Source organism: Girardinichthys multiradiatus, chromosome 18 (genome assembly GCF_021462225.1).
Source record: "Girardinichthys multiradiatus isolate DD_20200921_A chromosome 18, DD_fGirMul_XY1, whole genome shotgun sequence".
Taxonomy (NCBI): Eukaryota; Metazoa; Chordata; class Actinopteri; order Cyprinodontiformes; family Goodeidae; genus Girardinichthys; species Girardinichthys multiradiatus.
In genome coordinates this window covers 1,818,041-1,832,635 of record NC_061810.1, presented here as the reverse complement: position 1 = coordinate 1,832,635, position 14,595 = coordinate 1,818,041, and the positions used below count along the sequence as shown (strand labels likewise).

At 41.6% G+C, this 14,595-nt stretch overlaps 1 protein-coding gene across 3 annotated transcripts in view; it reads right to left on the bottom strand.

The window, feature by feature from the left end:
• The window catches only part of bcas3 (BCAS3 microtubule associated cell migration factor), a 465,863-nt gene that overhangs the window by 43,940 nt on the left and 407,328 nt on the right, over positions 1 to 14,595 (bottom strand). For 2 of the 3 annotated variants that reach the window (XM_047391219.1, XM_047391220.1), the window contains one exon: positions 13,347 to 13,523. In XM_047391219.1, the coding sequence (XP_047247175.1) occupies positions 13,347 to 13,523 (177 nt within the window). Of the gene's footprint in view, positions 1 to 13,346; positions 13,524 to 14,595 lie in introns of those variants that run through there. The other variant, XR_007042330.1, reaches the window with a different exon arrangement.

Below are 14,595 nucleotides of genomic sequence, written 5' to 3'. Positions count from 1 at the left end.
TCATGGGTAAGACTGCCGACCTGACTGCTGTCCAGAAGGCCACTATTGACACCCTCAAGCAAGAGGGTAAGACACAGAAAGAAATTTCTGAACGAATAGGCTGTTCCCAGAGTGCTGTATCAAGGCACCTCAGTGGGAAGTCTGTGGGAAGGAAAAAGTGTGGCAGAAAACGCTGCACAACGAGAAGAGGTGACCGGACCCTGAGGAAGATTGTGGAGAAGGGCCGATTCCAGACCTTGGGGGACCTGCGGAAGCAGTGGACTGAGTCTGGAGTGGAAACATCCAGAGCCACCGTGCACAGGCGTGTGCAGGAAATGGGCTACAGGTGCCGCATTCCCCAGGTCAAGCCACGTTTGAACCAGAAACAGCAGCAAAAGCACCTGACCTGGGCTACAGAGAAGCAGCACTGGACTGTTGCTCAGTGGTCCAAAGTACCTTTTTCGGATGAAAGCAAATTCTTCATGTCATTCGAAAATCAAGGAGAGCCTGGAGGAAGACTGGGGAGAAGGAAATGCCAAAATGCCAGACGTCCAGTGTCAAGTACCCACAGTCAGTGATGGTCTGGGGTGCCGTGTCAGCTGCTGGTGTTGGTCCACTGTGTTTTATCAAGGGCAGGGTCAATGCAGCTAGCTATCAGGAGATTTTGGAGCACTTCATGCTTCCATCTGCTGAAAAGCTTTATGGAGATGAAGATTTCATTTTTCAGCACGACCTGGCACCTGCTCACAGTGCCAAAACCACTAGTAAATGGTTTACTGACCATGGTATCACTGTGCTCAATTGACTTGCCAACTCTCCCGACCTGAACCCCATAGAGAATCTGTGGGATATTGTGAAGAGAACGTTGAAAGACTCAAGACCCAACACTCTGGATGAGCTAAAGGCCGCTATCGAAGCATCCTGGGCCTCCATAAGACCACAGCAGTGCCACAGGCTGATTGCCTTCATGCCACGCCGCATTGAAGCAGTCATTTCTGCAAAAGGATTCCCGACCAAGTATTGAGTGCATAACTGTACATGATTATTTGAAGGTTGACATTTTTTGCATTAAAAACACTTTTCTTTTATTGGTCGGATGAAATATGCTAATTTTCTGAGATAGGAATTTTGGGTTTTCATGAGCTGTATGCCAAAATCATCCGTATTAAGACAATAAAAGACCTGAAATATTTCAGTTAGTGTGCAATGAATCTAAAATATATGAATGTTAAATTTTCATCATGACATTATGGAAAATAATGAACTTTATCACAATATGCTAATATTTTGAGAAGGACCTGTACAATGATCACCTATAAGAAGCCTCTTCTTTGTGTTAAAGGGCATAATTTCATGTTAAGTGATGACATTTTCTTATAATTGCACATTTTTGTAATTCTCAGAAGAAATATATGACAGTTGTGTTTGGTCAGGCTGATGAACTAAAAACTTTATGTCATTCCACTGTTGGAGCGATGGCTTGACATTTCTTAACTCTGTCCAAAAGCAACGAGACGCAGTGATGACACTAAGAATATTCTGTCTAATGTTACTATTCCTGCTTTTCATATTAACCAGTAAAGGAACTTGTATCCAATGTGATTTTACTGCAATAAAAGTAAATATTCTTTCAAATTCAGTTAATTAAACTTCCTTTTAATTAGACGCCCATATCCACTCTACCAATTGAACATACAGTTTTGATATAAAAAGTTGTAGCTGTGCTTACCAGTCAGGTTAGAGAGCATTTCGCCTTTACTAAATGTTTTTAAAAATATAGGCCCTACATTAGTGATGGGTCTAGAACCTCTGTCTTGGTATTACTCGATCTCAGTGCTGCTTTTGACACAGTTGATCGATATGGTACCGATAACCAGTACCTGGCAATCAATACCACTACTCAACGGTATCAGTTTTTGGTACTTTTGTGTGTTTATGTGGTAATACATTTTAATTCGTTTAATAACGAAATCAGAACCTTTTTCTATTTAACATATTTATTTCTCAATATATAAACTTTAATGAATATATCAAAACAACATCCAGCTGTTTGTATTGTAACATCGGAGTTGTTTCAAACATTTCTTCTCCCATGTTGCTGATTGTGGACGACGAATCGCTAATGGATGAAGGTGTGCTAACAGTGCCAAATGCAGGAGTTGTAGCTGTAGATCTGAGGCTGATGAAAATTATGCACTCTTCAAATCTTGTGCTTTACCAGGTGCTTCCTCAGATTAGAAGTACTCCTGCCGCTGGCCTTGCACTTTATGTCACAAATATTGCAGCGACCGTAATCTGCATTGCATTTTGAAAAGTGGAGCCATACTTTGGAGCGCTTCCCATGAGCCATGCTTTGTTGACGCTACCAATGTCTACTGATGTTATAGGTTCTTGTGTGTGCAATGATATGTCCAACATAGAAACTCTTTCACTTCCTCTTTCTCACGATGCGTTTAGGTACTGAAACATAGTACCGTTTGATTTTACATGAATCGGTACTGGGTAGTACCGACGGAATTTGGTCAGTATCTATAAAAGCACCAAATTTGATACCCATCCCTACCAAAGACCTGACCAACACCAGAAAAATAGACCATTTTACACCAGTTTTTAAATCACTGCACTGGCTCCAAGTTTGTCAAAGAATAGATTTTAAAATTCTGCAATTGGTCTTTGAAACATTAAGTGGTATTGGGCTGAAAACCATTTCTGAGTTACTTGTCAAATATGAATCATGTAGGTCACCAGAAACCTGCTTACTCAGTGTTCTCAAGACCAAAACTAAACAAGGTCAGGCTCAAGGACCAAGCATTTAAGCAAGGCTCTTGTATGCCTTTAATATACGCATTTTAACATCTCTTTCTTTTATGCTATGTTTTTATACTTTGTTATGGTTTTCTGACTGTTTTTAAAAATTTTTTTTTTTTTTTTTTACTGTGTCCTGTCTGGCAGAGTAGCGCTCATTGTTGTCTGAGTGCCAAGAAAAAGCCCATCATATTTACTTTCACAAGTGGAGCATTACGCTTTAAAGCTCTGCTTGATATCTGTAAAGAGAAACTTTATTAAAAACTGCTTTGGGATTATTTCAGTTGTTAAGGACATGGAGACAGATATAAAAGGAAAAAAAAGAAGCACGAAAGAGAGAAAGGGTGGACAAGAAGGAAAAGTGAAGAGGACGAGAACACAATGGAGGAAAGAAAGAGGGATGAAGAGAAAACAAGATAACACCCTGCTAGCTTGTACACCTGCAGAAACGTTCATATTATGAGCTTTTTTACCAAAACGTGCATGGTACTTATCAATGCAAGATGTATTTAGTGGTAAATGCGGTTCAATATAGAACATCTGTGTATCTGTTAACACCTGAATCTAAACACCTTTGGATCTGAGTGTGAGCATGCTTGTGTATACAAGGTTTCTCCATAAAAATATGCAATAGTGAGTGTGAGGAGCTACAGACCTGCCCCCCTGGACCCGGGACATATACTGTGAAGATCCGAGCCACAGACATCCAAAGGCCCCCAAGAGCACAGGAACCCAAGGAAAACCACAACCGGGACTACTGCAACCCCTCCCAGAGAAGAGCAGGGGAGAGTCCCAGGGGAACCACCCAGGAGCCACAGTGCAGAAGGCCCAGGGAGCTGCAGCGACGAGCCCACAGGCCCCGCTGGCAGCCGTCTACGCCCGAGCAGATCCAGCCATGGACCCAGAGACCCGAGATCCCAGGACACATCACTCCCCACGTAAAGGCCCAACAGAGCCCAGGGGTCCAGGCCCCAGCAGGCAGCCACCGGGAGTGAGCCAGCACAAACCAAAGCACCCAGCCCCAGATACCGAGAACCTCAAGTACACTGGTGGGCAGAGACACCAACCACTGGCAGGTAGTGTGGTGTGGAGGGAAATCCCACCACACATAAAATGTGGGGCCTAAACTGATCCAGGAGAGGGAGCAGCCCAAGACCCAACCTGACACAAAAAACAGGTACACACAGTCACAATCACACATTCCCGTCCTCATACAAACACATAAAAACACTCACACCCATGCACCCATCGTAAAAACAAACAATGGACATCGAACACTCACTCACACTCCCTATACATACGCTATACTCCCAGGTCTCAGGTGCCGATTCCCCATAGGGAGAACCAGCCCCCAGACCCAGGAGGTGGTCCCCTTCCCTCCGGGGGTGGAGACAGGCAGACCGCCCCAGCACCTGAACCTGGTCCGGTCTAGCCAAGGCCCGTACCTGAACCTGAGCAACCGCGGCCCAGACCCCGACCCTCTGCCCCGACCCCAGTCCCCAACTACCCCATCCTCATCTGGAGAGGGGCCATGTACAAAAGAGGGGTCTACATGGTCCAAACCAACCCGCCAACACCCTGTTGTAATTATGAATATGAATATATTATTTAATATTAATATTTTATTAAATAATATTTTGGTGTGTTAAGGGTTGTCCTGTGAATACCAGCCAAATAAGGCGGTGGTATTAGGACAAAATTGAAAGGGATGAGCCAAGCTCTGACATTGTTGAACAGCATAAACTCTGCACACACAGAATTAATTCACACAATTTCTTAAAATACAAGAATTTATTAACAAAATAAGTCAACTCAAGTCAAACATATTTCAATCAACAAACTCTTTACAATGCTAAATCAATCCAACTAAACTACCAAGCAGAATGAAAGAATAAGGAAGACTAATGGGCTATGAACAATATAAATAAGTTGATCAAAGATGGTTGAAAACCATGACCGAAAGAGTGATGCAACATTACCATGCAATGTTATTTATGTTTGAGAACCAAGGATTATATTGAAGAATCTGAAAGTGAAGTTAAGTTAGTCTTGGAACCAACTTAGGCAATAATTGGTATACCTTTAGACAACCATTCACAATGCAAGATCAGATAAAATATTATTTTAATAAAATAATATGTTAAAGAATGATTTGCTGAATAAAACCAACCTTTTGGATGACTAATTCTCAATGGTGTTTCATTAGCTGCCTTTATTTATTAAAATAACATCTGAAGAAATATTATTTTGAATAAGAACCAAATCTTTCAGAAATGGGCTTAATTGTGTTACTTAGTTATCAAGTTTAGCAAAATAACATTTAGGGAAATATTATTATGCGCGTTATGGCTGAGCACACAAACTGAGCACATGTGCTGAGCAAATAATATGCTAGCACTAAGATGGCTGAGTTTCCAACATAAACAAAACCAAACAAAAGCTATTTTTATCTGCCCAAAACACAACCTCTAACGTTAACCGTGCTGAGGAAAAGTTGTCTGAGGCGACGAAGTTGAAGAAGGCATCCACAGTGAACAAAGGGTTAACTGCAGCTAACTTCCATAGATATGGGGTGGGGCAGCTCGCTCTGTCGGCCGGCCAAACTGCACGTTACTGCTGTAACCACGGTGATGCGGTCTGGTTGTCCATCCTTCAGACCGGGTAAACTGCTCCACTCGGCGTCGTAGAGACAGGGTCTCTGCTGGGAACTCTCTGGAACACAATTTGCTTCTGTAGACTCAGAGAGAAAAGTCATGCCACGCTTGTACCTTATTTACCCCCGTTCATGAATGAATACCAGATACACAAACAGCAATTCATTCCTACTTAATTAGTGCATATGATCACGTGATCGTATGAGACTCTTGGATCCAGCTTGAAGAGTTCTGTCTGTTTGCCAGCAAAGAGACATTAGCGTGCTGTGTCCCTCCGTCCAGTTCTGCTGGGGACCTGCGTGGAAGAGGTCAGTTTGTTGCAAAAGCAGGGTTTTTATTCGGACAGTGACATCACGGGAAGTCGGCTGTTACCCCGTTTCAGGCTGTGCTGGAAGTAGGTTAATGCGATTTATTTTGAAAGTTCAAGAAAAGTTTGTACTGGCCTTTCATTTTGTAACCATGGCTGGGTCCCAACACCCCCAATGAATTCCAATCCCAAACCAATGAGCCCCCCCACCCCCAATGAACCCCGACCCGAATTTCCCCACAGGGCCACCCCCAACAAGGACACAGATATTGAACACATGCCCCTGAACCCAAATGCCATGAATCCCCTCCCCACAACACATGGGCACACCCCCACAGGTGAGATTTATCCCCGAAAAGCCAACAAAGCAACACCCACACAGCGAAAACTCCACACACAGCCCTGTTCCAAGCAACCCTGACACCCCCCCCACCACACAGCGTGCCGCGACAGCAAGGCAAGGGCCCTGCGCAACGACAACACAGACCCCAACGACAGGCGCAACACGACAGACACCATTGAGCACCAAGCTCACAACGGAACCCCCGACCCCACATCAAGAAGGGACAAACTCATCTGGCAAGAGGTCCTAGGCCAGCGGCAAGCACTCGGGGCCGACGTCCCCCACAACGCCCCCACACACCACATCACTGGCACTGCAACGATAGCCGATCCAGATGCCAGTGAACCCACATCCAAGAAGAGGACACAATGCCTCCACCCCACACGCTGCAGCCCGCCATGCCACCCCCCCGCCCCAAGAACCCCTCGTCGGAGCCCAGCGCCACCACAGCCGACAGACCGGGCACCGAAGCCAGGGACTGAGATCCAAGGCAGTCCAAACGATCCCGAGAGGGCTGAAAAGCCAGCCCCAGCACCAGACAACCCCCAAGACCTGAACCCCAAAGCCAGCCCAGATCCCGACCCTTTCCCGGCCTCCAACCCCAGACGACAAACAGCAAACGGGGGTGTGAAAAGACCCCAAGCCTACCTCTGCCTGCTCAAATATGGTGTTGATGCGTGTTGTTGTAGTGTGCATTTAAAAAGAAAAACAGGTGGGGAAGAGGTGTTTGAGGAATTACTAATCTGTGTAGAATAAGACTTCTTTACCAAATACCCAAAGTGTTGTAAGACTAACAACTTAAAAATGGTGGGACTCTAAAGTTTCTGTAACAGGTCGCTCTGAGCCAGCCGCATGAATAAACTTTATCAGAAAGTGTCACAAGATCTGGTAACACTTCTAAAAGATACAAACGGACAAAGCAGAATGATTTTATTTTCATTTGTTAAAAATAGTCTGTTCAAAGACAGTTTTTACTGTTTTCTTTTTTTGTAACTTATAATTTTTATTTTCTTTAGTTACATAATACAAAACTATATACAGTACAGACCAAAAGTTTGGACACACCTTCTCATTCAAAGAGTTTTCTTTATTTTCATGACTATGAATATTGCAGCTTCACACTGAAGCCATTAAAACTATGAATTAACACATGTGAAATTATATACTGAACAAAAAAGTGTGAAACAACTGAAAATGTCTTATATTCTAGGTTCTTCAAAGTAGCCACCTTTTGCTCTGATTACTGCTCCGCACACTCTTCTGTTGATGAGCATCAAGAGGTATTCACCTGAAATGGTTTTCCAACAGTCTTGAAGGAGTTCCCAGAGGTACTTAGCACTTGTTGGCCCTTTTGCCTTCACTCTGCGATCCAGCTCACCCCAAACCATCTCAATTGGGTTCAGGTCCGGTGACTGTGGAGGCCAGGTCATCTGGCGCAGCACCCCATCACTCTCCTTCTTGGTCAAATAGCCCTTACACAGCCTGGAGGTGTGTTTGGGGTCATTGTCCTGTTGAAAAATAAATGATGGTCCAACTAAACGCAAACCGGATGGAATAGGATGCAGCTGCAAGATGCTGTGGTAGCCATGCTGGTTTCAGTATGCCTTCAATTTGGAATAAATTCCCAACAGTCTCACCAGCAAAGCACCCCCACACCATCACACCTCCTCCTCCATGCTTCACGGTGGGAACCAGGCATGTAGAGTCCATCCGTTCACCTCTTCTGCGCCGCACAAAGACACGTTGGTTGGAACCAAAGATCTCAAACTTGGACTCATCAGACCAAAGCACACATTTCCACTGGTCTAATGTCCATTCCTTGTGTTCTTTAGCCCAAACAAGTCTCTTCTGCTTGTTGCCTGTCCTCAGCAGTGGTTTCCTAGCAGCTATTTTACCATGAAGGCCTGATTCACACAGTCTCCTCTTAACAGTTGTTCTAGAGATGTGTCTGCTGCTAGAACTCTGTGTGGCATTGACCTGTTCTCTAATCTGACCTGCAATTTCTGAGGCTGGTGACTCGGATGAACTTATCGTCCGCAGCAGAGGTGACTCTTGGTCTTCCTTTCCTGGGGCGGTCCTCATGTGAGCCAGTTTCTTTGTAAAGCTTGATGGTTTTTGCGACTGCACTTTGGGACACTTTCAAAGCTGTCCCAATTGTTTGGACTGACTGACCTTCATTTCTTAAAGTAATGATGGCCTCTCGTTTTTCTTTACTTAGCTACTTTTTTCTTGCCATAATACAAATTCTAACAGTCTATTCAGTAGGACTGTCAGCTGTGTGCTGTATCCACCTCCTGCACAACACAACTGATGGTCCCAACCCCATTTATAAGGCTTGAAATCCCACTTATTAAATCTGACAGGGCACACCTGTGAAGTGAAAACCATTTCAGGTGACTACCTCTTGAAGCTCATCAACAGAATGCCAAGTGTGTGCGGAGCAGTAATCAAAGCAAAAGGTGGCTACGTTGAAGAACCTAGAATATAAGACATATTTTCAGTTGTTTCAGTTGATAAAGAAAAGTCTTTGAATGAGAAGGTGTGTCCAATCTTTTGGTCTGTACTGTACAGGTCCTTCTCAAAATATTAGCATATATATATGGAAATATAAAATTGAAAACGAAATAAACATTTTTAGCTGGCTGGCCTTGGATACAAATTTTAAACCAAGACTCACAAATTCAAAATTTATGGAATGGTCAGAGGCCTGGCTATGTTTCCCAAATTAATAACAGGGGGAAATTAAATGTTTTCAAAGCTTACAAAGAGACTTTAATTTGGGAAATCAAGATTTTGACATGGATCTACAAGCCTAAGATTATTATCAAAAGCAAATAAAATCAGGGAAAATAAACAAAATCACAGAACATGTATACAAGAACAAAATAGGTAAGCTTGTATCAAGGCTTTATCAAGGACTTATGGCTAACAGAAAAACTTCGTTATACATAAAGGAAAGGTGGGAAAGAGAACTGAAGGAGGAAGTAACCGATGATATGTGGTATGATATTTGCAAAACTCAGCAGAGCACAACTAACTCCAGAACGTGGAAAAGTTTCTGTTGGAAAATGTTTTTTTCTTACACCTAAGATAAAGGGAGGATCCTTATTAGTGTCACAACCATGTTGGCGATTATGTGGGATCCAAAATGTTTTTTGGCTGTGTAAAAAACTGAAAGGTAATTGAGAATATTTTTGTACACAGTTGAAAGAAATATTAGGATATGAGCAACCCAAAACAGGTGCAGCGATATATTTGGGATATTTATCAGGAAGCAACATTCCACGTAAGGACTGATATGTAGTTCTTTTGGCAGCGACCAACAAAGGTCGTCCCCCTCCCGCCTTAAACAATTGGATGGACATAGTGAAGGAAATTCACAACATGGAGAGATGTACATACTTTTTATGACTGCAACTACCAAAACATGAAAAACTGTGGGAAAAATAGACATTGCAAAGAAAGAGCTCATCACCTTAACATCGTAATAAGATCACCAGGTCACCAGGTAATTTGTTGTTTCTGTTTATTTATATATATCTGTACAGGTCCTTCTCAAAACATTAGCATATTGTGATGAAGTTCCTTATTTTCCATAATGTAATGATGACAATTTAACATTCATATATTTTAGATTCATTGCACACTAACTGAAATATTTCAGGTCTTTTATTGTCTTAATACGGATGATTGTGGCATACAGCTCATGAAAACCCAAAATTCCTATCTCACAAAATTAGCATATCATGAAAAGGGTCTCTAAACGAGCTATGAACCTAATCATCTGAATCAACGAGTTAACTCTAAATACCTGCAAAAGATTCCCAGAGTGCTGTATCAAGGCACCTCAGTGGGAAGTCTGTGGGAAGGAAAAAGTGTGGAAGAAAACGCTGCACAGCGAGAAGAGATGACCGGACCCTGAGGAAGATTGTGGAGAAAGGCCGATTCCAGACCTTGGGGGACCTGCGGAAGCAGTGGACTGAGTCTGGAGTAAAAACATCCAGAGCCACCGTGCACAGGCATGTGCAGGAAATGGGCTACAGGTGCCGCATTCCCCAGGTCAAGCCACTTTTGAAACAGAAACAGCGGCAGAAGCACCTGACCTGGGCTACAGAGAAGCAGCACTGGACTGTTGCTCAGTGGTCCAAAGTACTTTTTTCAGATGAAAGCAAATTCTGCATTTCATTCAGAAATCAAGGTGTCAGAGTCTGGAGGAAGACTGGGGAGAAGGAAATGCCAAAATGCCAGAAGTCCAGTGTCAAGTACCCACAGTCAGTGATGGCCTGGGGTGCCGTGTCAGCTGCTGGTGTTGGTCCACTGTGTTTTATCAAGGGCAGGGTCAATGCAGCTAGCTATCAGGAGATTTTGGAGCACTTCATCCTTCCATCTGCTGAAAAGCTTTATGGAGATGAAGATTTCATTTTTCAGCATGACCTGGCACCTGCTCACAGTGTCAAAACCACTGGTAAATGGTTTACTGACCATGGTATCAATGTGCTCAATTGGCCTGCCAACTCTCCTGACCTGAACCCCATAGAGAATCTATGGGATATTGTGAAGAGAACGTTGAGAGACTCAAGACCCAACACTCTGGATGAGCTAAAGGCTGCTATCGAAGCATCCTGGGCCTCCATAAGACCTCAGCAGTGCCACAGGCTGATTGCCTCCATGCCACGCCGCATTGAAGCAGTCATTTCTGCCAAAGGATTCCCGACCAAGTATTGAGTGCATAACTGTACATGATTATTTGAAGGTTGACGATTTTTGTATTAAAAACACTTTTCTTTTTTTGGTCGGATGAAATATGCTAATTTTGTGAGATAGGAATTTTGGGTTTTCATGAGTCTTGGTTTAAAATTTGTATCCAAGGCCAGCCAGCTAAAAATGTTTATTTCGTTTTCAATTTTATATTTCCATATATATATAATAACTATTGTAAACCAGGTCTGGGGGGTGAATTTTGTAATCCAGCTGTTTCTCATTTTCTTTAAACATTTTCCTATTGACAATCATAGCCCGTATAAAATCTTCCTCAGCATTCAGGTCTATTTCCTTTCACTCTGTTATACAATCAGTGGTACAGCAGCACATCAATGGTTTCAGTTGCGTAACATAATAATAATTATGGAGGTTTGGCAGTGTTAAAGCCTCCCTCTTTTTTGGGGTATTTAGGGTGTGGAATATCTCATTCTTGCTTTATCCCTGTTCCAAATAAATCTTGCTAATTTATTTTCCCACTCTACAAATTGTGAGGTTGGTATAGTCTTAACTGCTTTTAAACATAAATAAATATATAGTTGATACATTCCTAAATCTGAATGGATGCACAGAGAAATGTGCCTGTTTTTGCGGCCAAAGCACACTGTAATTGACATCATTTCTCCACAGCACTGAGAGCACTTTTATAATACAAACCTAGGTATGCCTGTTACACGTTTTTGTTCCACTAAATGCACATAGACAAGTATGGTCTGCATCTTTAACTACAATCACCATCTGTTATTTCTAGAGTTTCAACACATAACTACTCTGCTCTTTATCAGGTTCTAAAATGACTGAAATCTAACATGTTTAAAATTATTACTAACTTAAGATAGATGAAGCCCAACTTGGAAAACTATCGACAAACAAAACACTCTATTGAGGTTGAACTGTATCCTTAACCCTGACTGCAAATAACATCCTTAAAAATGCTTCAACTAAAAGTATTGTTTAGTATTTATTAGTCTTTCATTCACAACTGGTTTTACAGTTATAACGTGGTTGTAAATTACCCAAAATGTGAAAAATATGAAAATGCAGTTGTTGTTATTTGCCATACTTTACATTTACTGCTCAACAACAAAATGCAAAATAATATAAATGCACAATGCACATACATTTCTTTATGATGTCCCACAAAAACCAGCTCAGGGAGAGAAAGAGATTAGCTTAACAGCAGACATGACTGAGGAGTCTTCAAATCACATTTAATGACTAAGTGCCCATGAAAGGGTTGAACTGATAATGTGTGATATTAACAAGTACAGTTGAACTTTGAAGAAAGACATGAAACATGTAGGTTACATCTTTCTCCCAATGTGAAATAATATTTTAGCAGGACAACAACGACATGGCGTTAGATATTCATCCAATGTCCAAAGAACTTGAGTGACCTGCCAACAGTCCGGATCTATGCTCTGCTGAATATAGGCCTTCAAAAGGCTTGTGTAAACAAAAGCAGGTACAAACTGGATTGCGTATGTAAAGCTGATCTACAAACCAGGTGCAAATCAAACTGCGTCTATAAAATGAGCAGAACTGTGGGCACAAACGTTTTAGCGTGTTTGTCTTCATGAATATGCAAAACATATCAGAGCAGGATGTGCAGGATATGGGGATATGAAAGTAATCTTTTCCAGGTTTTATGATTGACATTTAATATTCTTTTCAAATGTTTTTAAAAAGTGCACCATAATATTTATTATTATTACCTCCAACTCCATGGCTTCTAACTTCATCTTTCTCCCAAACCGTCCATAATCACGGCCAGTAGCACATTTCTCATTTGATAAAGATGAAAATGACAAATTTATAACTTTGTGCTGAAGACCTGAAATCTTCTATTGAACAGAAATTGAAAGGGAAGGAACAAGGGAATTGACAGGGAGCTGGGTCTGCGTTATTCCCGGTTTTAATCGATTTTCGAGACTTGATGCCCAACCCGAGTAATAACGCCTAACTGTGGCTAGTGAAATTTAAACGATACAATGTGGTTGATCACAGTTAATGTATGATTTAAATGGGGTACTCATAGGGTCAGGTAGGTTTGAATAGTTTTTTTCTTGTAAGAAATTAAATCATAATTTAAAAAATGCTAATTCAGTAACAAAGAGCAAAAAACAGAAGACCTTTTTTCAAATGTTTTTACAGCACTAGTAGCCTTTATTTTTCTTATTTTTTGACAGTAAGCTGACAGGAAAGGGGTTGAGGGAGGAGGGAGACGTGCAGCAAAGGTCGCTCGGGCCTTGCTGAGTTGGGGGCTGAAGCCTCTGAATATGGGTTATGCGTTTTACCCCTGCAACACCCCCGTGCACCACAGAAGACATTTCTAAAGGGGCATTTACCTTTACAAAAAAAGTGTTCTCTTTAAAGAAAGATTTGGAAATGGAGAAATCAAAGCAGAAATGTATGTACAAAATATTTCCTTTTTTGTAGGCATTTTTATTGGAACCCATGTCTGAGACTCTATGAGTGTCAATATAAATCCTCCACCAACCTGTAGCAGAGCCCACTATGTCCCTTGAAGGAGACTCGTTCATGGCATCAGCTAGTCTCTCCCGCAGGCCTTCGTCGCTGATGTCTGCAGATCCAATATGGTGCCTGGGCACACCAAAGCTCTCCGGCCAGCTCCCACATACCTCCAGCAGGGTCACACCACGTCCATCAAATTGGCCTGCAAATACATACATGGGATTTTATTATGGTTAGTTGGATTACCATAAGGTTGCAGTGTAGAACAGGAACAGTCATGCCAATATATTATGTATTTTATTGTTTAAGCATCATATAACGATAAAGAGTTTTGAAAAATCAAACATCGGATTTTAGAATTTTGTCAGTGTGGAAAAATCCCAAGGTAAATAATTACTAGCAGTACAGTTATTAGTATCCCTACAATCCATTTAAAGTAATTTTAACTGAACCAATGTTTTACTTCTATACTTTATAGATTTTTAAGTTGATCTGAGTTTCTAGAAACCTCTAATTAGTAATCCATTACTTTCTGTTTCTCCTGGTATGCATCTATGATATACACTACTGGTCAAACGTTTTAGAACACCTTTCTCATTTAATGGTTTTCTTTATGTTTATGACTATTTACATCGCACGTAGATTCTCAATCAAGGCATCAAAACAGTGAATGAACACATATGCAATTACGTAACAAAGCAAAAATTATAAAATAACTTTAAATATGTTATATTTTAGATTCCTTAAAGTAGCCTTCCTTTGCTGTGATGACCGAAATATTAACCTCTGGCCGTCTCTCAATGAACCTCTGGGACATTCTTTCAAGACTGAAATGAAACCTCTCCAGGTGACCACCTCATGAAGCTCATGGAGAGAATGCCAAGAGATCAAAGCAGTCATCAAAGCAAAGGGCGGCTATTTTGTAGTAATATAAAATATAAAATTGTTTAGAGTGAATTCACACTTTTTGTTTACTACATAATTCCATGTGTGCTCATTCACATGTTTGTTGTCTCTGGTGAGAATCTACAATTTAAATAGTCATGAAAATAAACAGATCCATTAAGTGAGAAAGGCGTTCTAAAACTTTTGACTGGTAGCGTATATGCGACTTCTCTATTTACTTGCCCCATGTCTGATGAAGAGGATGGCAAAAACAACCAAATAAAACTCCGCGGGTTCCAGTTTAAAAACTGCAGCAAGGAGTGGCACCTTTGGCTCAGCAAGTCTCCATAACAACCAAAAGATGCAACCTACATGCTAACCATATTTTT